Source organism: Zingiber officinale, chromosome 2A, assembly GCF_018446385.1.
Source record: "Zingiber officinale cultivar Zhangliang chromosome 2A, Zo_v1.1, whole genome shotgun sequence".
In the NCBI taxonomy this organism is placed as follows: Eukaryota; Viridiplantae; Streptophyta; class Magnoliopsida; order Zingiberales; family Zingiberaceae; genus Zingiber; species Zingiber officinale.
The window spans coordinates 114,541,089-114,566,100 of NC_055988.1; the positions used below are offsets into that span (position 1 = coordinate 114,541,089).

Here is a 25,012-nt window from a genome sequence, read left to right on the forward strand (position 1 = left end):
TACCAAACAAACTTGAAAGTCCAAAAGAAAATCTTCTTCCATATAAAAAGTGAAGGAGTGAAATGTATTTAGGCGAGGATAGATACATCAAAAAGTAGGTGCTAAATTGACCAAGAAACTAACAACTGTTTCAAAGTGAAAATCACTGGATCAATCTACTAATTCGTATAGATGATGAAATTTTGACTGATTTGATTTTTTTTTTTCAAGATAATGTCGAGTAATATTATTATTCCAATTAGCTAAGTTTCAAGTCTGAATTATTATAATTTAAAATAAGATAAAGTCATGGCCAGTCTGCTTATATGGTATCACTAATTAACTAATTAATTGATGATTAAGTCAATGATGAAAGTAATGAAAAGTTAATACAACCAATCATAAAGTTAGTACGTAGCAGTCAATTGATGGAGCAAGTTCTGCTTGCAAAAATTTTTCTGCGATCTATTAGTGATGGCTAAAGTATAAGGGAAGACCTTAAGACCTCATCATATATGATAATATCTCATATTTTAATCATCGCATCCCATGTTAAATATTTATATTCTTTTTCTTTGTCTATTTTACCGCTATTGCAATTTCATTTAACAAATCTTTTGAAAATAAAATTATTCTAACTTTAATTCAAATTGTGAAAGCATTTTAAATTATATCTTTCTTCTTCTATTCCAAATGATAAGTTTTTCAATATAATTAAAATTCTAAAAATATTAATCTAAAAAATTTGAAGATTAAAAATGCTATTCACATTATTTTCATATTTCTATTCCACAAAAATATATCACAAGTAGTCTTAGTGCACTAATCTCCATTAAATGAAGGTGTGATGTAAATTATTCTTTTGTTATTACTTATTATGCAATGAGGACTAGATAAATTGAAGGACTCAATGAAAAAAGTTTCTAATATAAAAGAAAGTACTGATATGCCTATATTCTCCAACAAAATACACAAAATATCTCATATAAAAAAATTCAGACTTACTCATCAGAGTAAAGAAAAAAAAATACAGAATGTTAGTTGTATAACTCTATAATAAAGATATCTCAATTGGTTTGTATTAAAAATATATTTTATTTAAGTTATTAAAAGAGAAGAAAAATAATCTGAAGTAGTGACGGATCTAGGAATTTAAGTATGAAGAGATGATTTTTACGCGAAATAAAGGACGGTATCCTTTATCTCCATGGGTGGAATCCTATAAAATACTAGGGGTTTCATTATCAGTAAAGAGAGGCGACCGATGCCGCCTCCTCCTCGGGATCCGCCCCTGTCTGAAGGTGAATAAAAATATTATTCAGATTAACCGTTTAACTTAAAATTAGCTTTACGAATTATTTTAGAATAAATAAATAAAACAAATAAATTAGTTTCCAGGGTTTCGTTTCTGTCGATAATTAAAAGCATACTGCACCGAATGTTGGGCCCGTTGAGATCAATGGGGCCCCGACGCAGAACTTCACGCAATCGTGCGGCCCCTGCTGCGCATAAGTGTCGCTTAATTATTTTTGTCTTGTCGTCTTTCAGGACCGTACGAGGCACAGAAGAAGCGAGAGAGAGAGAGGAGATATTTCTTCTCTACCCAGCTTTGTACTCCTCAAGCGAACGAAAGAGGAAGAGGAGCAGCTATTCCGATCGCACCAACCGTTCAGATCAGTGCGGCCCCGACCCAGAACTTCACGCGATCGTGCGGCCGCTGTTGCGCATAAGTATCGCATAATTATTATTGTGTTGTCGTCTTTGCAGGACCGTACGAGGCACAGGACAAGAGAGAGAGCAGACTCATTCTTTCTCTACCAAGCTGTCTACTCCAATCGCTCAAGCGAACGAAAGAGGAAGAGGAGCAGCGATTCCGATCGCACCAACCATGGACCAGATCTTCCACGTCTATTGCATCGGGACGTTGGACACCAAACTCGATGAGCTGTGCTTTCTCGCAGATAAACTTCGATGCTATCTCGATGCATTCTCCAACAATTCCACTTCGGTCAGGGTAAGCGAATCTTCCTTCTGCGACGGACATTACATTTTATAGTGTTTTTTTTGCTTTAACTTCTTATAATATAATGAATAAAACCACTTTTAGTATCCCATGAATGATGCATGGTACAAAGAAGTTCCAGAAGTTATAAAGGAAGCTTCGTTCATGGCTTCAGAACAGGAGTTGCACTTGTGTGGTCGGATCTTTCATTGTTCCTCAATAGCTCAGCGGTAGAGTGGTCGGACGTTCACTGCCTGATCATAGTTTTGAATCCTACTTGGCGATTTGAAATTAAGGATAGAGAATGGAACTAAATAATTTGCATTGACCATTATGAGTAGGTAATCAATTTGTTCTGTTCTATGGCAAAGAGTTGAGATCAGACTACCTTATTGTTTGGCTGTTCTAACATAAGAAAGGATTACACAATGAAGCTTTTGTCTTGGCTGGCTTTCTTTTACTTTAGATTGCTTAAGAATAGCTCATATGTTCACTGCCAAAATCCCATTTAAAGCCTTCGTATAGATTTGCTACCAACAATTACTGCTGGAATTCACTGGATTACTGGACTATTATTAATTAACCTTAGTTGATTGATTACATTAGTTGAGCCAATTTAACCTACATATGGTTGACTACCCAATTCGTAATGGTTACTTGAGTCAACTAATCCTCTATCCAGTCGACTAATCTCCTATAACATCTAAGCCATCTAACTATCATAGCCAAATCTATCAGATCAATGCCTCTCTTCCTGTATTATTATAGTTCTAGTAGTTGACTCATCTTCCCTATCAGTAGATCTTGCCTCAATTTCCTCGTCTTCGAATCATGATAAAAATAAATTTTGGTCTTTGGTAATCCAGCCTAAGTCAATTGCCTGGTTGACTCAACCATCAGCCCACTCAAACCATACATAGTTTACTAAAACATTACTTGACTGAAACCATATGTCGGTTGGCTGAAACCTTAACTCTAACCCATGCTAAATAAATCCCTTGTCTAAGTTAAGTCTATTCGAACCCAAATTCCAAGTCACTTGTAGACTCTTGTCTCACTAAGGTTTTTTGCCGAGAGGCCCATGCCTCAAGGACTTTCTTATCTATTAAGAATCATCGTACCCGGTACTTCATGTGCCTAGAGACCATATACTTCCTCATTTATGTAATATCATTCAACCTTGACCTAGGTTAGGATTTCCATTACCTAGAGGTCTAGCTTCCAAGATTTCATCCTTTGCTTAGTGTCAAACATCCTTGAATCACCAAGACCTCCACTTGTCCAACCGTAGGTCACCAAGACTTCCATTGCCTAGGGAACTAACATTTGAGTTCATCCTTTGTTTAGTGTCAGGCATCATTAAATCACCAAGACCTCCACTTATGCAACTTTTGGTCAATCTTAACCCATCAGGATTTCTATTTACCCAACCTTAGAGCCACCTTAACGTGCTAGGATTTATACTTGCCCAACCTTAGATCCCTTTGACCTTATAGGACATTCGCTTGCATAGTGGTTACTCCTCTAGGACTTTCATTTGCCTTACATCCAACCAATTTTGATGATGAGACTTCATCACTTGTCAAGCATCCGGTGAGTTGCTTGAACTTCCATCACTTGCCAAAGATCCAGTGAAATTTGACCTACCTAGACTTCCACCACTAACATTTGTTAAGCTTTCTTTTTGCCAACTTCTCAATGCACTTTCCACATTATGAAATCGATGTTGGACGTTCCACTTGCCAACTCGTTGTTGGACTTTTAACTTGCTTACTTTTGGACTTTCTATCTACCAATACTTGTAGAACTTTCTCCATTGCTAAGTGTCTAGTCAATCTTGGCCCACTTAGACTTCATTCAATATTAAGTATCAAATCAATCTTCACCTACTTGACCTATTGACCTAACTTAAACTAACGTATTATCTAAATATTTGGACAAATATATAGTTCAAACATCAAAATAAAAACAGAACCAAGGTATGTCCTAATTGCTCTAACACATTTCTCTATTTATATTTCAAACTTGATATTTTTTGAGCTAACAAAATTTGACCTGAATGATCTATGAGTAAAGTTTCTTTGGTTATGCTATTGAACTCCACTTTGATCGTGTCTAGTATTAGAAAGCCTCGTATTGTGCTAAGTTTAGCAATTGTTAGTTTTCCAAATCCATCTTCCCACTTCAAGATGTTTTTCTTTTAGTGTGATATTTTGTTCAATTGGATTCACATGCAACTAAACTTTATGTTTTATAAGGTATTTTGATGTGAAGAAATTCTAGAATGTTTTAATTGTTGAACTGAACTCTATTGCTTTCCCATTGTTTCTTTCATGATTTTCAACTTTGTGCATGAGGAGTATTATACTTAGAATAATTATCAACCATTTTAGTCCCTCTGTCTTGAAATTGAAGTTTTTTACATAAAAAATTTGGACAAAACTAGAGTGAAAATGATTATTAGAAGCAATGCTCATCTTTTATTTTCTACCATTTATGAGAAATATACTAGTGATAACAGTTGTACACTTGATTGTAAATACTATATACTATAGGGTGTAAGATATAAAGTTACAATAATGAATAGAAGTACATGTAGAAAATTCTACCAAAGGATAAGAAAAATCCTAATAATTTTTCCATTATTAACATGGTGTTAGATCTGGATTCCCATTACATCCTACCAAGTTAAATAGCTTTGGTAACAACTCGTGTAGTGTCCGAAAATCCGAAGGTTTAATTAAGAGGGTTCATTTGATTTAATTAAGAATTTATTAATATAAATAGATTTAATTAATTAAGTTAGCCTACAATTATAAAATTTGGATTAATCAATTATATTTAAAAAATAATAGGATATAAATATATAAAGACTTAGTATTTATATAACCTATGTGTATACATTTTTATATAGATTATTCATTTAATTAATAAAAAAGGGCTGCCCGGTGCACGAAGCTCCCGCCATATAAGGTCTCAGGGAAGGATCCATTGTACGTAGTCTTACCCTACAATTATTTCTATATTGATTATTTATCTAATTAATATAGAAATAAAATATAATAATATATTATATAATATAAATTATATAGTATAAATAAAATTAAATAAGAAAAATATAAGATTTATATATATATAGTGTATATAATAACTAAGAAACTATAATATTATAAATTATATATTTGCATTATTATGTATATATATATATATATATATGAAATTTGATTCAATATCAAATTGACGACTTAGTATGTATATAAAAATTTATATAACATATGGATATAACTTTTTATATAAAAATTTACATGACTTAGCATAATAAAAATTTATATGAATTAGTAGGACTTAGTATGTATATAATCATGGATATGAATTTTATTATGTATAAAGACTTAATATGTGTATAAAAATTTATATAACGTATGAATATAAATTTTTATATAAAAATTATATATGACTTAGCATAATAAAAATTTATATAACCATGAATATAAATTTTTATTATGTATTAAATTTATAAATACTTAGTATGCATATATATATATATATATATATATATAAATTACACATGACTTAGCATTATAAAAGTTATAAGACTTTGTATGTAGATAAAAATTTATATAACATATGAATATAAATTTATATGACTTAGTGGATAAAATTTAGACAAAGTCCTAAGCTCCATCTCTTTAAAAACCCTACCTCCAAAAGCTCCATCCCCTTGATGTGTCGCTGGCCCTAAGGTGCTCCTCCTCCCCATTGTTCTCCACCGATTCTAGAGCTCCAAGGGAAGACAAGAAGAGGGAGTTAGTATCTAAAGATTGAAGGCATGTTCTCTACTTGAGTTATGTTTTTGTTAGTTCTATGTTTTGGTGTAGTTTCAGATCCTATAGCTTGATGTCTTGGTTGTTTTCTTTGTGAGTGTGATGCTCTAGTTTGGTTCTTTTCTTATGCTCCAATTTGCTTGGATAGATGTTGAGTTTCGGATATTGTAAGTAGTGGTTTTAAAACCCCTTGTTTAGCTTATGAACCTTGAGTTTAATTCAGATTTTATGTGCACCATTCTCATAGTTGAATCCGGTTTTATGGCTAATCATCTTAGTTGCAAATTCTATTTTTATGAAAGGCATACATCTTAGTTTAACCACTGATTTTAGAGGTTTCTTATCTTAAGGATAACTCCATAAATGCTTGATGTCCTTCTATGTGTTTACCCTTATAGATTAGAGAACTTGGTGTGCTCAATTCATGTTATAGAATTTCTAAGTTTTGGATTCTTTTGGAGGAGTTTTATTCACTAACTTTAGGAGTTAATTATCTTGACGAATCTCAACAATAGCTTCATGCTTTTCCATGTGTTTATCCCTTGAAATCGAAGAACTTTACATGCCCTAACTATAGTACAAGACTACCATGTTTCGGATTTTATAGGAGAAGTTTAACCACTGATTGAGGAGTATTTATCATGATGTTGAACTACCATTTGCTTCATGTTTTCCTAAATGTTTTCCCTTATGAATTAGAGAATTTGGTATGCTCAAAGTATGATATAGAATTTCCAAGTTTCAAATTTTTATAAGAAAAGTTTAATTTCTGTTTTAGGGGTTATCTACCTTGATGAATCTCTACAATGACTTCATCTTCTTCTCACATTATGCTTATTTTAGTTCCTCAAGTTCATGTACGGTTGGATACCTTAGATAAGTTTTGGATTTCATAGATTCCGATGCTCTTTTGATCATTTAGGAGATGATAGCATGTTAGCTCCTAGAACTTGTAAGTTTCGGAATTTGCTTAGTGTTCTTGTGCTTACTCCTGCTTCACATTATGATAGTTTAGTAAGTTATATGTATGATATGAATTTGCATGCTTATATTTAGGTTTATGATTATGCCATGCTTAAATTGCTATGCATGCTCATGCTCTGTTGATGCACTCGTCTATGCTTAAGCTTATGATATGAATTTGCATGCTTATGTTAAGATTTACAATCATATCCATGTTTAAGTAGTGATCAAGCTTATGTTAAGTGCATGATTATGCTTATGTTCATATTTATGTAATTATGTTAGGGAATTTGTATGAAACCGTTGCATGCATGTAGGTATGAGATGTACATATCAAAATCTAACACAGTCATTGTATGAATATGGATAACCATGTTTTAACGATTATGCATGTTATGGATTTCATGATAATTAATGAGTATGCATGTTATGGATTTTATGATAATATTATGTGGGTGTATGTCAAAGGTTAATTAGATAATTATTATGAATGCAAGTTGTGTGTGTGGCAAGTCTATGTTCACGTGTGGGTGGAGTTATGAGCCGGGACCTAAGCTCGAGGAGCTTACCAATTTTATTATGGGTTGAGTTATGAACTGGGGACCTAAACCCGGAGAGCTCACCAAATCTATGTGGTTGAGTGTGACCAGTGTCCATAGCCCTGGAGCTCACAAAAATTCTATGTGGTTGAGTGTGACCGCTGTCCTTAGCTCGGAAGCTCACTAAAATTCTATGTGGCTGAGTGTGACCGCTATCCTTAGCTCGGAAGCTCACCAAAATTCTATGTGACTGAGTGTGACCGATGTTCTTAGTCTGGAGCTCACCAAAATTATGTGATTAAGTGTGATCGGTGACCTTAGTCCGAGAGCTCACGAAATCTTGGGTAGTTGAGTGTGACTGGTGACCTTAGCCTGGGAGCTCATTAACCCTATGTAGTTATGTTTATTTTCATGCTTAGCTTATTTACCCGCTGCAGCTCATATTAAGTCTATTCTTATGTATATGTTTATGCCATGCAAGTATACATATGCCTATGCTTATGTACATGCTCATAATTATGTCCATTTCATGCTTAGTTTATTTACAAGCTTATGCTTATGTTTACGCTTGTATGCTATGTCAACGCCTATGCTCATGTCCACAATATGTAGTAGATAAGTCCTAAGTGACCTAGACTTAGACTGGGTATCCATTAGCACACTAGATCATAGGCACTAACTATTGCATAATACAGTTTTGAATATGTTGAGTCTCTTGACTTATAGATTTTAACTTTTTTAGATAATGGGACGAATGAGACAAGAGGCATTGACCGAGCCGGCTTGGGACAATGGCAGTACAATCCAAAGACCTTCTAGCTTAGTTTCCGCATTAATTAGGTGTTTTCTTTGAAGAATAAATTCCGAATTGTATGACCAGTACCGAAGGTCGTTAGTAATTTATGTTTTAAGAGCTATCAATGTATCTTAAGTTGAATTGAGAACTCATTATGGAAGTATGTGCAAGTGATGCCCATAGTTATGTATATATATATAAATGAAAAAAAAAACTAGGGATGTCACAACTTGATTCATTGGCTTTACCTTTTAAGCTCTATATGTTACATAGTGATGTGTCCTTACTACTAAATGTTTGGGTTGCCTTCCACTCTTGGTGCCTATGAGCTTGCTAACACCCCCCTCCCTATTGTGGATTCTTCATTTGGCATTGCTCATGACTTCACAAATATCTACAACACCGCTTGGTTGTGATCATTTGCAATGCCACTTTCTCATGTCCACCCTAGTGCCTTGCTTGAGGTTGATTTCCACTTGTGCAACTCCTAGTTCTTTAAGAACTTAGAACTTGATCCTTAATCCTTAATCCTTCACTTGATTCTCTTTTCTTTCCTATACCTTTTCTAATGAATAAGAAAACATTATAGCTATTGCGGGATGCGAATGATTTTTGCATCTCCAAAATAATCATGGAGTATGACAATGGTAACGCTAAGGATGAATCAGTTGATACCAAATTTGAAGAATCATGGTTTTCCACAAAGTAAAAGTGCGTTAAAATAAATATACAAGGTAGAAGCTTGAACATCTTCTCTTGGTAAATTAATAAACTTTCCATTTGAAATTTGAACTTATGTTTATATAAGTTGATAAATTTGCATTGCTACCGAATTTGAAGAATCACGGTTTGCCACAAAGTTAAAGTGTGAGAAAGTAAACATACAATGCAGAGGCTTGATCATCTCTTGGAAAATTAATAAATTTTCTATTTGGAAATTGAAATTATGTTTAATTAAGTTGGTAAATTTGTGTTCCTACCCAATTAGTACAATATAAGAGTAGATCAAAGGTTACACTGAGATTTGATACCACTTAAGGTAGTAAATGTCCTATTGCAAGTAGATATAAAGTGGTAAATTTAATAGTTAATTTTCCCACAAGAAGGATGGATGAAGGCACAACAAATTAGGATGGTAGCAGAAGGCTGAGGGGGGCTAATGGTGGAGCGTCAATTGCAAGAGGTGGTATGTGTGGGTATGGATCGTTGTAGATTTAGAATGGACTTGAGCAGAAAAGCCTTTGATGGTGGAGTTTATAGGAGACTTTGAGAGTTATCTCAAGATAATAGCTTATATTTAGTGTTGATAGACTCATTGGATCTTGTGGAGGTGGCTAGTTTAGTGGTGCAAGGTAGTGAGGTGAGAATTGGTGGCTGACGGAGTGCAAGGAAGAAAAAAAGATGGTGATAGAGGATATCTTGGTGGATATGAAATGATGGCAAAGACAAAGGTGCAAAATTTTGCTAGTTGTGGGGCTGTAAAAGAAGAGGATGATGGATGAGGTTCACAAACAGAGAATGTTAAAGTGTCCGCATATACTAAACAAGAATTTGGCTTTGGTAGCAAACTCATGTAACATGGTGATAACACAAAGAATTAAACCATACACATGACAATGAAAAGTTACAAAGAGAAATTCTATTTTGTAAATGATGATTAATATAGGGATAAAAATCCCTTTTGTAGATCCAATTGAAACAATATCGGTGATAAAACAAAAATATTCAAGGAAATAAATAGTTGTGTACCTAAAGAACTCAATCAAATTAGGGAATAAACCAAATTACAAACTGTGAAAGGAACCAAATTTAACTTGTACCAAAATCTCGCTACAATCTGAATTAAAGCAATTACCAACTTGGAGAATTCTTTTTAAGAGTTATTCTCCTAAAGAGGAGAACCTACTTAAATAAACTCTTACAACTATAAAAATATTTAAAAATTGAATTCCTCATTTGCATCGGGGATAGTGGTGAGGCAGGCACATGATATAATGTCAAATGGTATGAGCTATTGTTTACAAACTATAGAAAGAACCAAATTTAACCTATACCAAAATGAACTGAAATAAAACAATTACCAACTTGAGGAATTATTTTAAAGAGTTATTCTCCCAAAGAGGAGAACCTACTTAAATAAACGTATAATTATAAAAAATATTTTAAAAAAATTAAATTCCTCATTTGCATTGACGATAGTGGTGAGCCGGACATATGAGATAATGTGAAATGATATGAGCTATCATTTACAAACTATGAAAAGAACCAAATTTAACTTATACCAAAATCTCCCTACAATTGGAAATAAAACAATTACCAACTTGGAGATTCTTTTAAAGAGTTATTCTCCTAAAGAGGAGAACCTACTTAAATATACTCTTACAATTTTAAAAATATTAAAAATTTGAATTCCTCATTTGCATTAGGGATAGAGGTGAGCCGGACTCATGAGATAATGTGAAATGATATGAGCTATGCTATTTAAGCACTTTTATGGGAGTGCAATGGTATCATTCCTCAATGTTTTATCAAGGAAAGAAGCATTTGAAGTTTCTTCTGATGCCATTTGGAGTGATGTTGTTAACTTGTGTGAGGTTGACTACTTTATCAGTATTGTGGTTTCAGTATAGACAAACATTGTTTGGTTCTGGTTAACATACTACAAAGAGTTGCTTATTCAAATTATTTATATTATTGCTGATCTATTACTCTATTTACTTCTCACATAAACCTTCTTGTTCAGCATGATTCTTAAGATATTCATTCATATCAGGGTTGAGTTGCAATGGATCATGGTGCCTAATTATTGTAGAGGTTGTTTTACCATATTTAGCTTTTGTTTTTGTTTCATGGCATGACAGGTACAGGTTAATATTGTTGATGTTTCAACTAGCAATAAGAAAATCGAACATCTGGAAGGATTTTCTTTGGTCTCTAGAGAGGCTATCCTTTCAAGTTATTCAGCTGTGGCAAAGCAACTACCAGATGACAGGGGTAAAGCAATTGCTGTTATGGCCAGGGCTTTAGAATGTTTTCTTAGAAAAGCTTATGAGGACGGCAACCTTGGTGGAGCTGTAGGCATTGGTGGCAGTGGAGGAACTTCATTGATTGCTCCTGCATTAAGATCTCTCCCTTTAGGGGTGCCAAAGATGATAGTATCAACTGTTGCTAGTGGTCAAACAGAATCCTATATTGGAACATCCAATTTGATATTATTTCCATCAGTTGTTGACATATGTGGTATCAACAATATTAGCAGGCTTGTTTTGTCTAATGCTGGGGCAGCTGCTGCTGGGATGATTTTTGCAAATTTGTCTACATCTGACAATTCTACTGACATGACTAAGAGAACAACTGTTGGCATCACTATGTTTGGAGTTACTACACCATGTGTAAATTTTGTGAAAGAAAGATTGGCAAAAGAAGGATTTGAGACGCTTGTATTTCATGCAACTGGGGTTGGTGGTAGGGCTATGGAGGATCTTGTTAGAGAGGGACTTATACAGGTATCTTTTTGGCTCTGTCAAAATAAAAAATAAATTGGAATAATTTATGTCTACTTTCAAAATATCTAAGCTTTCTTTCTCTACCTACACCAAACCACTAGGTCAATCTTCTACTTTGGATTCAGTCTCAATTATTTGTACAACAATTAGAAAGTCTCTAGTTCACATTTCATTTAATATTTCACTAGCTTAGTGTGCTTATGTGCTATAATTTGAAACTATTTGTTTAGGTTCTTTTGACCTTCTCATTTAATTTCTGTTTCGATCGACTTGCAGGGAGTCTTGGATATTACAACAACTGAAGTTGCTGACTATATAGTTGGAGGAGTCCTGGCCTGTGACAGTAAGAGATTTGATGTCATTTTGGAAAAAAATGTTCCTTTGGTTCTCAGCGTAGGTGCCCTGGATATGGTTAACTTTGGAGCTAAACATACAATACCTTCTGTATTTCAGCTGAGAAATATTCATATTCACAATGAAGAGGTTTGATCTGTTATTGATTTGGTTCATTAAGTTGTTCGTTGTCAAGTATTGAAGTTTTTTCTAGGCTTTGATTTCAATTGGATCCATTCTTCAAATCTGGAACAAATACATCTGAATAGATATGAATAATAGTATTTTTGTTATCAAATCTTTCATAAGTTATCAAGAATTTATTTTGATGACGATACTACTAACATTAAGATGAAATATCAGATTTGCTTATTGTTTCATTGTATACTTTTCTCTTTTAGTTATTGGGCGGGAGGGTGTAGTACAATCAGGGGGAAGAAAGTAACAATATAATTGCACAAGAAAGATACACAGCTTTATGTTATTCATTGTCAAGATGAGAGTTATGTCCACAGGCAAAAGCAATGACTTCACTAGCCACGAAAGGTGTACAACTAAAAGTAAAAGATCACGCTCACAAACTTTGTACTCACACCTCGAAGACTCACTCAAGCCCTTTTATAATGTTCACCACATGATGCGAAATGCTATACAACAACCTTCATATTGCCACAAGAGATTCATGTCAAAGGTCAAATCTCTTAATGTGATTACACCATCTCAAAAAGTCATCAATGCCTCCATTTTTCAAAGTGCACTTATCACCATAACTAATTTCAAAGAGTCTTGATGAAGCTAAAGCATTATATGAAGAGGAAAAGGGCCTTCATGTGGAGAAACCAAAAAACCAAAGATTAATCTTGAAGAGACTCATGATTCCAAACAATCTCCACCTTGCCGAGGATATCTGCAAACTCCAAGAAAGACTTGCTCCATCTCGTTGAAAACTTCCTCCATATAAATCAGTTAAGATAATAAAGATTGATCAAACTTGAGAGATAAATAAACTTATCATCTGTAATAGTTTTACTCAGCGTTTGAAATGTCGTTTCGTGTCGCTCGGCACGAACAGTTTTTACCGTTCCGCCGAGTGGCCGAAACCAACACGGGAGGCGTCCCCGTCTCGACGACGCCGGAGGAGACGCGGGACGCCTCCGGCGGCGTCCCGCGAAGCCTTCGGCATCGAAGGCGTCGTGCGCGACACCTTCTGCAGCGCCGAAGGCGTCGCTCACGATGGCTTTTACGGCGCCGTAAGCGTCCGGCAGGGTCGCCGAACGCCCCTCTCGGGATCGCGCCGCGATCTCGTGTACTGCTGCGAGTTTTTTTTCTTCTGCTTTTAATAATTATTTATTTTATTTAATTAATTTAAAGAATTCCCAAGGAGGATGTACGGAAGATGTGTGATATTTCTAGGAGCTTTTTATAAATCCTAATTAAATTATCCTAATAAAATATATAAAAAATATATTTAAAATTAAAATAAATTAAATAAATTTTATTAATTAATATTATGAAAAAATAATATTTTAAATTCCATTTAAAAATTTTAAAAAATATATAATAATTCTTATTTATATTCTAATATATTTTTTATTATTTTAAATTTCATTTAAATTTTCAAAAAAAACTAAAAAATTCTAATAAATTATATTTATATTCTGATATTTTTTTTAAAAAATTTTACTTGATTTTATTACTATTTAAAATATATATTATTTAATTAATAATTAATTAAATGAATAAATAGTTAATTTATATAATTATTATTAATATAAAGTAATATCTTGTATTAATTTATATACTAATTATTATTATTATTATTATAAATATTTCCATTTTAATTTGAATTATTAATATATCAATTCTATTTAAATAATTTTTTAAAATTATTTTTTCTAATAATATTAAATTATTCAATAATTGAGAACTTATAATAAATCAATATACAACTTATTTTTATATATACAATAAACATATTTATCTTATAATTACTATAGATAAATAAAAAATACCGAAACTGTATCGGCACGGTTGATGCAATATCCCTAGGTCAAGGTTGACCTGTTTGACTAAGCTTGAGTTGGCTCAAGTTTGAGTCTTGATGTTTGGGTTTCGATGTTTGACAATACATGAAAATTGCAGGTGCAATTGTTCATGTGGAGAGATTGTGAAGGAGAGTCAAGTAGGTCAAGGTTGACTTGACTGAATACTTGACTGGGAAAGTCCTGGTGAGTGAAGCCAGGCAAATAGGAAATCCTAGTGAGTGAAGCTAGGTGAAAGTCCTAGTGAGTGAAGTTAGGTGAAAGTCCTGGTGAGTGAAGTTAGGCAGATGGAAGGTCCCGGTGAGTAAAGCCGAGCAGTGGGAAAATCCTGGTGAATGAAGCCAGGTGAAAGACCTAGTGAGTGAAGCTAGGTAGATGGAAAAACCTGGTGAGTGAAGCGAGGCACAAAGAAATCCAGATGGGTCAAGAGTGACCGGACATCTGGTGGAAGGAAGTCCAAGTGGGTAATAGAGGACCGGACACTTGGCACAAAGAGAAAGTCCAGATGAGTCAAAAGTTGACCGAACTCTTAGCGGTCGTAAGTCCAATAGGGAGTTGGCATGGAACTAGGAAGTTCGGACGTAATAAACTTCCGAAGACCATAACTTTTGACTCGGATATCGGAATGAGGTGATCTCGGATGCGAAATGAAGTTAATTTCAAGCTCTACACAGATTTCTGCTTCCCAATCGATTGACAAATCGATTGGGGGGTTCAATCGATTGGTCAATTGATTGGGTGACGCGATTTTGTGCAGAAATAGGCTGAATCGATTGGGTAATCGATTGAAACTTTCCCAATCGATCGGTCAATCGATTGGGAGAGTTTTTGATCGAACAGTGAGCTTCTGAATCGATCAGTTAATCGATTGAAACCTCCAATCGATCGGCCGATCGATTGGAGCGCTGGAAATCGCTCGAGAAGCCTTGAATCGATCGGGTAATCGATTCAGGGCGATTCCAAGAGCATAGAGGCGCTCTGGATCGATCAACCGATCGATCCAAAGCCTCCCCAATCGATTGGGAGCAATCCAATCGATCGGGATTCGACCGTTGGCGCGGATAAAGCCGTTGGCGAGCGTTTTTCTATGCACGACTTCCTCTCTTCTCCACAGGCGATCACAACAAACCTCCACAGCGATCTTTTCTTCCTCACCGCCAGTTCTTGAAGGTTCTTGGAGGATCATCCAAGTCAAGAGGTGAGTTGCAACAAGAAGGAGAAGAAGTTAGGGTTTTCATTGTAATCTTGTAAGATTCATTTGTATTTTGCTTCTTTCTTTCTCATTGTTGTATTGTGAGGTTGTAAGGCTTCTCCGCCTTCGGTAGTTACCGAGAAGGAGTGTTTTTATAGTGGAGGGTGCGTGAGTGTGTGGATCCTTGGACTAGTCACCTCTTCTTGAGGTGGATACCAAGTAAATCCCTAGAGTTAGCGTTGTTGTTTGTGCTTCTTGTATTTCCGCTTATCCCAAGAAGTGAGCAACGACGAACACGACGAGCTATTCACCCCCCCCCCCCCCCCCCCCCCCTCTAGCTACATTTTGGTCCCAACAAGTGGTATTAGAGCGAGGTCGCTCTTCACCGGAATCATCGCCGGAAGGGGCAACAAGGCTAGAGGGTAAAGAAGTTGGTGAAAATTTGTCAAAGTCAAAGAATTCAAGAAGCCCAACTTCAAGATGGAATTCCGAGATGGACTCGGATTTGAGACGAGGGTGCCTCCACCATATGTATCCACGAATTTTGATTCTTGGAAATCAAGAATCGAAAATTTTCTTATGATGGAGATAGAGCAATGATTTGCTCTCATGGAAGGCTTCAAAGCTCCAACAAGTTCAAAGGGCAAAATTCTCAAGAGGAGTAAGTGGAGCAAAGAACAAATCCAAAGGTGCGAGGCGAATGACAAGGTAACCAAAGTTAATTTATTGCCAAACACAATTCTATGCAAAATTGGAGAATTTGAAGATGCAAAGGAATTGTAGAACAAGTTGGCCAAGCTTAATGAAGAACCCTCCACTGCACCAAATCACGACAAATCCAAAGAGGGCAACTCATTGGAGCAAGACCAAGAGCAAGAGGACTTCGAAGTTGAGAGATGCTCAACTTTCGAAGAAGAGGTCCAAGAAGCTTCATCTTCAAAGGAAAACAATGAAAAGGGCAAAGAGGGAGCATACTCTTTGTTCCATATGCAAGAGGAAGATGAAGAAGTCTCCACCTCTAGGATTGAGGGGGAGAGACCTTTGTTGACATCGGATCAAGAAGAAGGAGAAGCTTCTACATCCGGGTCAAATGGAGAAGAATATGTTGCATCCTCCAAAAATCAAGAAACATCAAATGGAGGAGCAAGTGTCATCCCTACACATGAAGGTAAAAATGGTTCAATTAAGAATAAAAATCATATTATATGTTTTGAGTGTAGGGAACATGACCACTACAAAAGCAAATGCCCAAAATTAGCCAAGAAGAAGATCCAAGTAGCACTAAAGGGCAAGGAGAAGCCCAAAGAGACTGCTCCCGGAACAAAGAAGAGCAAGGAGCACATTGTGTGCTTCTCTTGCAATCAAAAGGGACACTATTGTAGTCAATGTCCCAAGGGGAAGAAAGCGGTCAAGGTTCAAAGAGGAAGCACAACTCAATGGGGAGCCTCCAAGGTAAAACGCAAGGTATCATTTGTCGAGCCTACCCCGTTAAATAATGGTAAAAAGCATGCTAATTCAAATTTATATCATTTTAATGTTATTTACCATAAGAATAGGAAGCATGATAACATTAAAGAAAAACATATGACTCTCCATGCTAAGACTACCACACCTAGGGTTAGGAAGGTAGGTAAAAGTTTAGGCAATAACACTAAGGACCATAGTTATAAGCCTAGAAATAAAAATGCTCAAGGATTTAATGAAAAATCTAAGGTTGAGGAGTTATGGAGAGAAAATCAAGTCTTGAGGTCAAGACTTGATAAATTAGAGAGGACTCTTAGAAAAATCACAAATAATACACAAGGGTCAAAGAGTCAAAACCTAGGTCTAGGAGCACAAAAACCATCCAATGGCTATAGAGGTTTGGGATACAAACATAAAACCAAAAAGGATGTGCCTTCTTACCATAGAGTTCCATATAGTTATGGAACTAACCCTAGTCTTAGTGGTCAAGTAAAAAATACAAGGGAAATTATCCCTAGAAGTATTTTTGCAACAACAAACATGACTAAGACTTCTAAGAAGTCTAAGAAAGTCACAAAGAAGGTCACAAGGGAAGAAATCCCTAAAGTTGACCTAGAAAAGATGATCAAGGGCTCTAAGAAGCCTAACAAGGTCACTAGGAAGGTATCTAGGGAAGTTATCCCTAGTGAATACCTAGAGCATCCATGGAGCACCAATAGGTTTTGAGTTCCTAGGAGCATTTTCTCTACCCCTTAGATGGGTTAGAGAGTGTCAATTTCGATTAGAAGGGTAGTTAACCCAACTTTGATGAAGTTGACACTCGGATAGCATTTTCAAGGTTATTGTTAACCTTTGAAAATGAAAAGGATTTTGATTTACTCTTGAAATGAGTAAAATGTGCCATGAATTGAGAAAATTGATTTTAAATTAAATTGGCATAAGTGAGAGAATCGTAAAGAAATGTCAAGTTGGGATTTTGGCATTTTATTGGGAAGTTAAAGGAAAATCTAAGCCTTATTTTAATTTGTTACTCTTTAATTAATCTGTGCCAAAATTTAAGGAATATGCTTAATTTATATTGGCACAATGTAGGAAAAACAAAGGAAATGTCAAAATTGGGTGTTGATATTTTCTTGGGAAATATTGGGCAATCTAGGTTTAAACTTTAAGTTAGCTAAGGCTTTAGGATACTTAGATAGGTAACCTAGGTATATTTTATTTATGCTAAAATTTACCATGCTTTGTTTGCCCATCATATGTCATGACATTATATTTATTCTTGCACTCATGACTTATTATGAAAAATACAAAAATACCATGTCATGTCATACATACATCATGTAGTCATAGGAAATTTTCTTTTGAAAATTATTTATCTTTGATGTATGCCATAACATATCATGCATTATGTTTAATTCCTCGCAATTAAGGACAAATGACATTTATTAACAAATAACATCCTTGGTGGTTGTTCCTAACCTCAAAATGCCTAGATAGATATGCATGATCCCTAGATTAGGGCAAAACCAAACTTTACATCTCACAAAAGAACTATAAGGTGACTTGTATGTGTTTTAGTGCACATTAGATATAAGTGAGATATTAGGATGATGAACAAAACTTAATATGTTGATTTAGTGCATTCTTTTGAGTTTTAAGTTCATCAAAACACATAGGTATGTGTTTTCCAATCATTGGGAAAACTAATGTACAAGTCATGTGCATTGAGCCTAAAGAACATGGTTGGATATTGGTTTTGAAAATCATTTTAAAATGTTTTTAGAAAACCTTGATGAAGACTATCTTTTGATAGTAATCATCATTGAAATGTTAGACACAAACTAGAAGAAAACACTAAAGTTTTTACAAGTTTTCAAGTTTGTGTCAATCTTGGAAAATAGAAAGTATTTTCATAGAAAATTATTTTTCCTTGATAGTATATCCCCTAAGTAGTGTCTACATGAATTTTCACGATTTTTAGAATTTTGTAGAATTTTTGGGGAGTTTCTGAAGTTGACTGAAATGAAATTTCAGCAATTTCAGAGCTTCAATCGATCACCCGATCGATTGGAGTGCCTCAATCGATCGGGCGATCGATTGAGAAGGCATTTCTTGCGAGCAGAAGCTCGTTGGATCGATCCACCGATCGATCCACACTAGCTGAATCGATCAGTGGATCGATTCAAGCAGATTCAATCGATTGAGACTCAACTCCAATCGATTGGGGATACTGATTTTGGCTGGGAAAGCTTGTTTTCAGCATTCTAAACCATTTTTAGTCTATAAAACTACTCCTAACCCCTCAAAACACATTTGTATACATTTAGGGGGAGTTTTCATGATGAAAACAAGAATGGATTGGTTAAAGAAGACTAAGTAAAGGTTTAGGTTGAGGTTTGGTTTCAATATTGAATTTTTAAACCTTAGAACTTCTAAATTTGAATTTCCTATATGTTTATGGATTCCAAGTCATTGTTGGTGCAATGACAGAAGTTACGTGCATGTCTTTAGGGGGACTTGCTCTTTAAGGATATGAAAATTTATTTTTCATACACCTTGGAAGGTGGTTAACCTTCTTTCGTGAAAATGCTCAAGGTTGGGCATTTGAATACAATGGAGAGTGAATATCTTCATTGTTCAAGTGGTAATGCTCAAGGGTGAGCATTAAGGAAAATGAAAGGTATGAGACTTTCATTATCGTGTTATGAGCCACGAGTGAAGTTGTGAACAACGTTGGGTAACTCTTCAAGGGGAGAGTTTTTGATGTATGCCAATAGAGGGAGAATGTGTGGTTAAGTTAGGTCTTCATTACCTAAAGAGGGAGTTTGCTCTGTAGGAAAGGGGGAGAATGAAGGAAACCATCATTCATACATTGGCATGGAGAAAGTTGAGGCTATGAGATTAGCCTAACTTAAAGGTATTGTCAAAAATCAAAAAGGGGGAGATTGTTGGTGCAATATCCCTAGGTCAAGGTTGACCTGTTTGACTAAGCTTGAGTTGGCTCAAGTTTGAGTCTTGATGTTTGAGTTTCGATGTTTGACAATACATGAAGATTGCAGGTGCAATTGTTCATATAGAGAGATTGTGAAGGAGAGTCAAGTAGGTCAAGGTTGACTGATACTTGACTGGGAAAGTCCTGGTGAGTGAAGCCAAGCAGATGGAAAATCCTAGTGAGTGAAGCTAGGTGAAAGTCTTAGTGAGTGAAGCCAGGCAGATGAGAAGTCCTAGTGAGTGAAGCTAGGTGAAAGTTCTGGTGAGTGAAGCTAGGCAGATGGAAGGTCCCGATCAGTGAAGCCCGGCAGTGGGAAAATCCTGGTGAGTGAAGCCAGGTGAAAGACCTAGTGAGTGAAGCTAGGCAAATGGAAAGACCTGGTGAGTGAAGCGAGGCACAAGGAAATCCAGATAGGTCAAGAGTGACCGGACATCTGGTGGAAGGAAGTCCAAGTAGGTAATAGAGGACCGGACACTTGGCACAAAGAGAAAGTCCAGATGAGTCAAAAGTTGATCGAACTCTTAGCGGTCGTAAGTCCAATAGGGAGTTGGCATGGAACTAGAAAATTCGGACGTAGTAAACTTCCGAAAACCATAACTTTTGACTCGGATATCGGAATGAGGTGATCTCGGATGCGAAACGAAGTTAATTTCAAGCTCTACACAGATTTCTGCTTCCCAATCGATTGGCCAATCGATTGGGGGGTTCAATCGATTGGGCGACACGATTTTGTGCAGAAATGGGCTGAATCGATTGGGTATTCGATTGAAACTTTCCCAATCGATCGGTCAATCGATTGGGAGAGTTTTTGAGCGAACAATGAGCGTCTGAATCGATCAGTTGATCGATTGAAACCTCCAATCGATCGGCCGATCGATTGGAGCGTTGGAAATCGCTCGAGAAGCCTTGAATCGATCGGGTAATCGATTCAGGGCGATTCCAAGAGCACAGAGGCGCTCTGGATCGATCAACCGATCGATCCAAAGCCTCCCCAATCGATTGGGAGCAATCCAATCGATTGAGATTCGACCATTGGCGCGGATAAAGCCGTTGGCGAGTGTTTTTCTGCGCACAACTTCCTCTCTTCTCCACAGGCGATCACAGCAAACCTCCACAGCGATCTTTTCTTCCACACCACCAGTTCTTGAAGGTTCTTGGAGGATCATCCAAGTCAAGAGGTGAGTTGCAACAAGAAGAAGAAGAAGCTAGAATTTTCATTGTAATCTTATAAGATTCATTTGTATTTTGTTTCTTTCTTTCTCATTGTTGTATTGTGAGGTTGTAAGGATTCTCCGCCTTCGGTAGTTACCGAGAAGGAGTGTTTTTATAGTGGAGGGTGCGTGAGTGTGTGGATCCTTGGACTAGTCACCTCTTCTTGAGGTGGATACCAAGTAAATCCCTAGAGTTAGCGGGTAATGTACACATCATCCCAAGAAGCGAGCAACAACGAGCACGACGATCGCGACGAGCTATTCACCCCTCCCCCCCACCTCTAGCTACATTTTGGTCCCAACAGGCACGACACGATACGATACCGAAACCGTATCGTTCTGGTCTGCGATCGAAAGTTCGGCACGGGTCGAAATTTTAAACCTTGGTTTTACTAAACATATCCACTATATTGTCATCTGTGTGAATCTTGACCAAAGAAATTTCTCCATTTGCAATTAACTCATGGAGAAAGTGATCCTAACTTGTGTATTCTTGGTTTTAGCATGGTGGACTTTTTATGGCTAAGTGTAAAACACTAGCTTTTACAGAAAATGTGTACATTACCCTGCATAATACCAAGTTCACTTAAAAGCTCAGCCAACTAAACAGATTGTTTTCTGGCTTCTGTAGTACCTTCCTTGTACTCAGCTTCAATAATGAACAATCCAATTATTGACTACAACATTGGCTTCCAACTAATAGGTCCACCAATCAATTTAAACACATCCACTTGTGAAATTTGTTATTATCAAATTTTCTTGCAAAATCTGCATCAGCGAAAACAACAACTTGATTACTAATAAACAAAGAATCTTTTTTATTATCTTCCAATGAGCTTTTCCTAGATTGATTATGTATCTACTAGAAACAATTAAGACATTCAATAAATCTGGTCTAGTGCAAACTAAACAAAACATTAAGCTACCAACAACATCAGAGTGAGGAGCACATGCGATCACCTTCCTCTTCTTCAATGCTTGGTGATTGTGCAGTATATAATCTCAAGTAAGCAGCTAAAGCGGTAGAAATAGGCTTAGCATGATTCATGTCAAAATTTGCAAATTTTTCTGCACATAATTTCTTTGAGATAGATATAATTTACCAACACTATCTCTTTTAATTTTGATCCCCAAAATTCTCTCTCTTCACCTACCTCTCTAAAATGTTGATATCATACATATTATTTTCAGCTATCTACATATGGTCAACATAAATCACCACATAAAAGATTGGATCATTAGAAAGCTTCTTAAAGTAAACACACCAATCATATTGGCTATGAGTAAATCTTTGCTTGTTTGTAAATAAATCAAAGAACTTGTACCATTGCCTAAGGAAACATTTAAACCACATAATGGTTTTCTTTAACTTACACTTATGATCTTCTTTTCCTTTGACCTTAAATCCTTAGGTTGTTGCATATAAATTTCCTTTCTAATTCTCTATGCAAAAAGGTCATCTTTAATATTAACTTGTTCTAATTCAAGATTAAATAATATCAATAAAGTACAAATGAAAGTGTGCCTAGCAATTGGAGAATAAATTTATATGAAATCAATCCCCTCCCTTTGTGTAATACCTATGGCCATTAATCTTGTTTTAAAAATGATAGAGAAATTACTAATACAATCTTTCTTCTTGAATATCCATTTGCGACCAGTTGCCCTTTTTTTCCTTTGGGTAGTTTAACAAGCTCCCCATAGTTATTCTTGTTAAGAGAATGCATCTCATCTTGCATGGCTACTTTTCACTTAATTGTGTTAACATCTTTGATAACCTCTTTGAAGGTTGTTGGCTTCATAGTTTGAAATCTTATATTGCGTCAGGGCAAAATAGTTGAAATGTATCATTCTGGTAAATCACCAAAACTCGATACCGCTCGACACCAAGGTTCATAATCTTGAGTTGTATCGTAGTTTCGGTCTATAACCGGAAAGATACTGTTCTAGTGTCATGCCAACACTCTGATACGTATGTCAGTGATAGATTGAAAGCTGAAGGAGGAAGGAGATTAATTAAAGGAAAGAAACATTGCCTCTTCTAGTAGTATTGAGTTTCGATAATTTACCGGATATGTTTCAACTGTCTCAACCGACAATGTTTGTTCGCTCTATATCTTCATTTGACACGGAGTGTTGAGAGTTGTGTAATGTTGGGAAATACCTTCACATTGATTTAACTTCTTATATTGAAGTATATTCACCACCATTATCTATGAAATTTCTCAATTATTTTACCTATTGTTTTACAGCAATTTTTTTTAATTTTTTAAAGCCTCAAACACATGATATTTGTACTTCATTGCGTAAAAAAAGGCAGTCCGGTGCATGAAACTCCTGATAATGCAGGGTCCGGGGAAGGATCTATTATATGCAGTTTTACTCTATTTTTTTTTTTTTACTAGAGCCAGTTTTCGAGATTTGTACTTCATTGTGTAAATGCAACTTTTTGAGAATCATTATCAATAAAGAAACAAAGTAACTAATTTGCCCTTTGTAATCAAGAATTCACATAATCAAGAATTCCATTAGTGGAATATGATGCAGTTAGAAAAGAAACATGATGATATACGAGTATAAGTCACAATGCTCATAAATCTAGCTTTCAAAATTTTATACCTCTAAGGAGCTTAGCCTTGTTCCACCTTGCCTTGCTTGCTAATATGCTCTAAGTTGCATATATTGTGATTATAACTTAGACTTGTCATTGTAATTCTTAGAAGCTCATAAAGTTTACTAATGTATTACCTCTTGTTACCATAAGATTGCCTTTTAATACCTTAGTTTGTCATTTTCTGCAATAACCTTGTACATTAGAGTCTAAGTTCTCCCAAGGAAATTATTTTTTTTATATCAAAATCATATCTCACATCTATGAAAGTTTTGATTATTTGATCAAACATATTAAATTATCTATCACCAATTGTGTCGCATGATATTATTTCACATGATAACAATCTCTCAAAAATTGACTTACATGTACTAAACCAATTCTTATTAGCATAAATATGGTAGGATCATAAGTGTTTGAAAAATGGTTAGTTCCAAGAGAAGTTACCTTTTTGGTTTTGATTAAAATGTTTTGATAATAGTAGTCTTATTCTACATTTTATTCGATTGGCTTTGAGTTTCCAATACTCTTTCTTTATAGATCCTTGTTTCTTATAGTAGTAGCACTTGACATTCATCACAATTTTAGATTTGATCTAGATCGACTTTGATAGTTAGGTTCTTGCTTATTTTTGTATCTTTCAAATAAACCTTCAAGTTGATTCTCCCCATTGTTGGAATTCCTGTTTAGTTCTTCTAACAACAAAGTGAAGAGACAACATCCAAATCTAGTTGTAATAATTTTGTCCAAATTTGACTTAGAGACCTTTACTTAGCAACATTATAAAGAATTTGAACAAGGCAAAGTTGAATGGTACTTGGAAAATGAAGATCTAGATCCTCTCAACTGACATTTGATACAATGGGTTTGCTTCTGTTCCTTTCAAAACTTATAAAGCATTAAATAAACACTTTAATTTGCTAAAAGTTAATTGATTTTCCTCTCAAATTTCTCCACCATAAACTTGGCTTTAGAAACTTGGATAACATGGTCAGAGACAATCTAACAAACCAAGTTGTGATACACTATTATACCATGAGGGTTTGAGAAGAAACTAATAATATAATTGCACAAGAAAAAGACAATTGTTAAATTTATGTAGTCCACTTTCAAAATGAGTTATGCCCATGGAGTAAGCGCAATAGTTTTACTAGTAACAAAAGGTGTAGAACCAAGAGTAGAAAAACACACTCATAAACTTTGTACTTTGTTAAAGGTCTATTTATTGTTCTTAATCAAGTCTTTTTTGTCTTCTTATTTCTTGTTTGATGTGCACATTTGTCATAGTTTCACATTGCCTAATTGAAGCATTTATTGATCGTCTAAGCACATGTCGGTATCATCTTAAACGTGTCTTCCAGAGTTTTCTCTCAATAAGTGTAACCCTGATTTTTTCTTTAATATTTTTATTTCTTATTCTATATATCCTTGCATGTTTGATATCCACCTCAACATCCTCATGCTCATGTGCTTGAGTCATAACCCAACATTCAACTCCATATAACATTGCAGGTCTAACCGTCGTTTTGTAAAGCTTTCCTTTAAGTCTTAAAAGTGC

The 25,012-nt window shown here is 35.3% G+C and overlaps 1 protein-coding gene across 1 annotated transcript in view; it reads left to right on the forward strand.

The window, feature by feature from the left end:
• The first annotated feature begins 1,423 nt into the window (after nucleotides 1–1,423).
• Nucleotides 1,424–25,012, forward strand: part of LOC122041974 (toMV susceptible protein tm-1(GCR26)-like) — a 28,382-nt gene continuing 4,793 nt past the window's right edge. Inside the window, exons 1-4 of the mRNA XM_042601876.1 lie at nucleotides 1,424–1,656; nucleotides 1,747–1,993; nucleotides 10,965–11,609; nucleotides 11,886–12,092. Coding sequence (XP_042457810.1) covers nucleotides 1,439–1,656; nucleotides 1,747–1,993; nucleotides 10,965–11,609; nucleotides 11,886–12,092 — 1,317 coding nt within the window. The 5' untranslated portion in view covers nucleotides 1,424–1,438. The remainder of the gene's footprint in view (nucleotides 1,657–1,746; nucleotides 1,994–10,964; nucleotides 11,610–11,885; nucleotides 12,093–25,012) is intronic.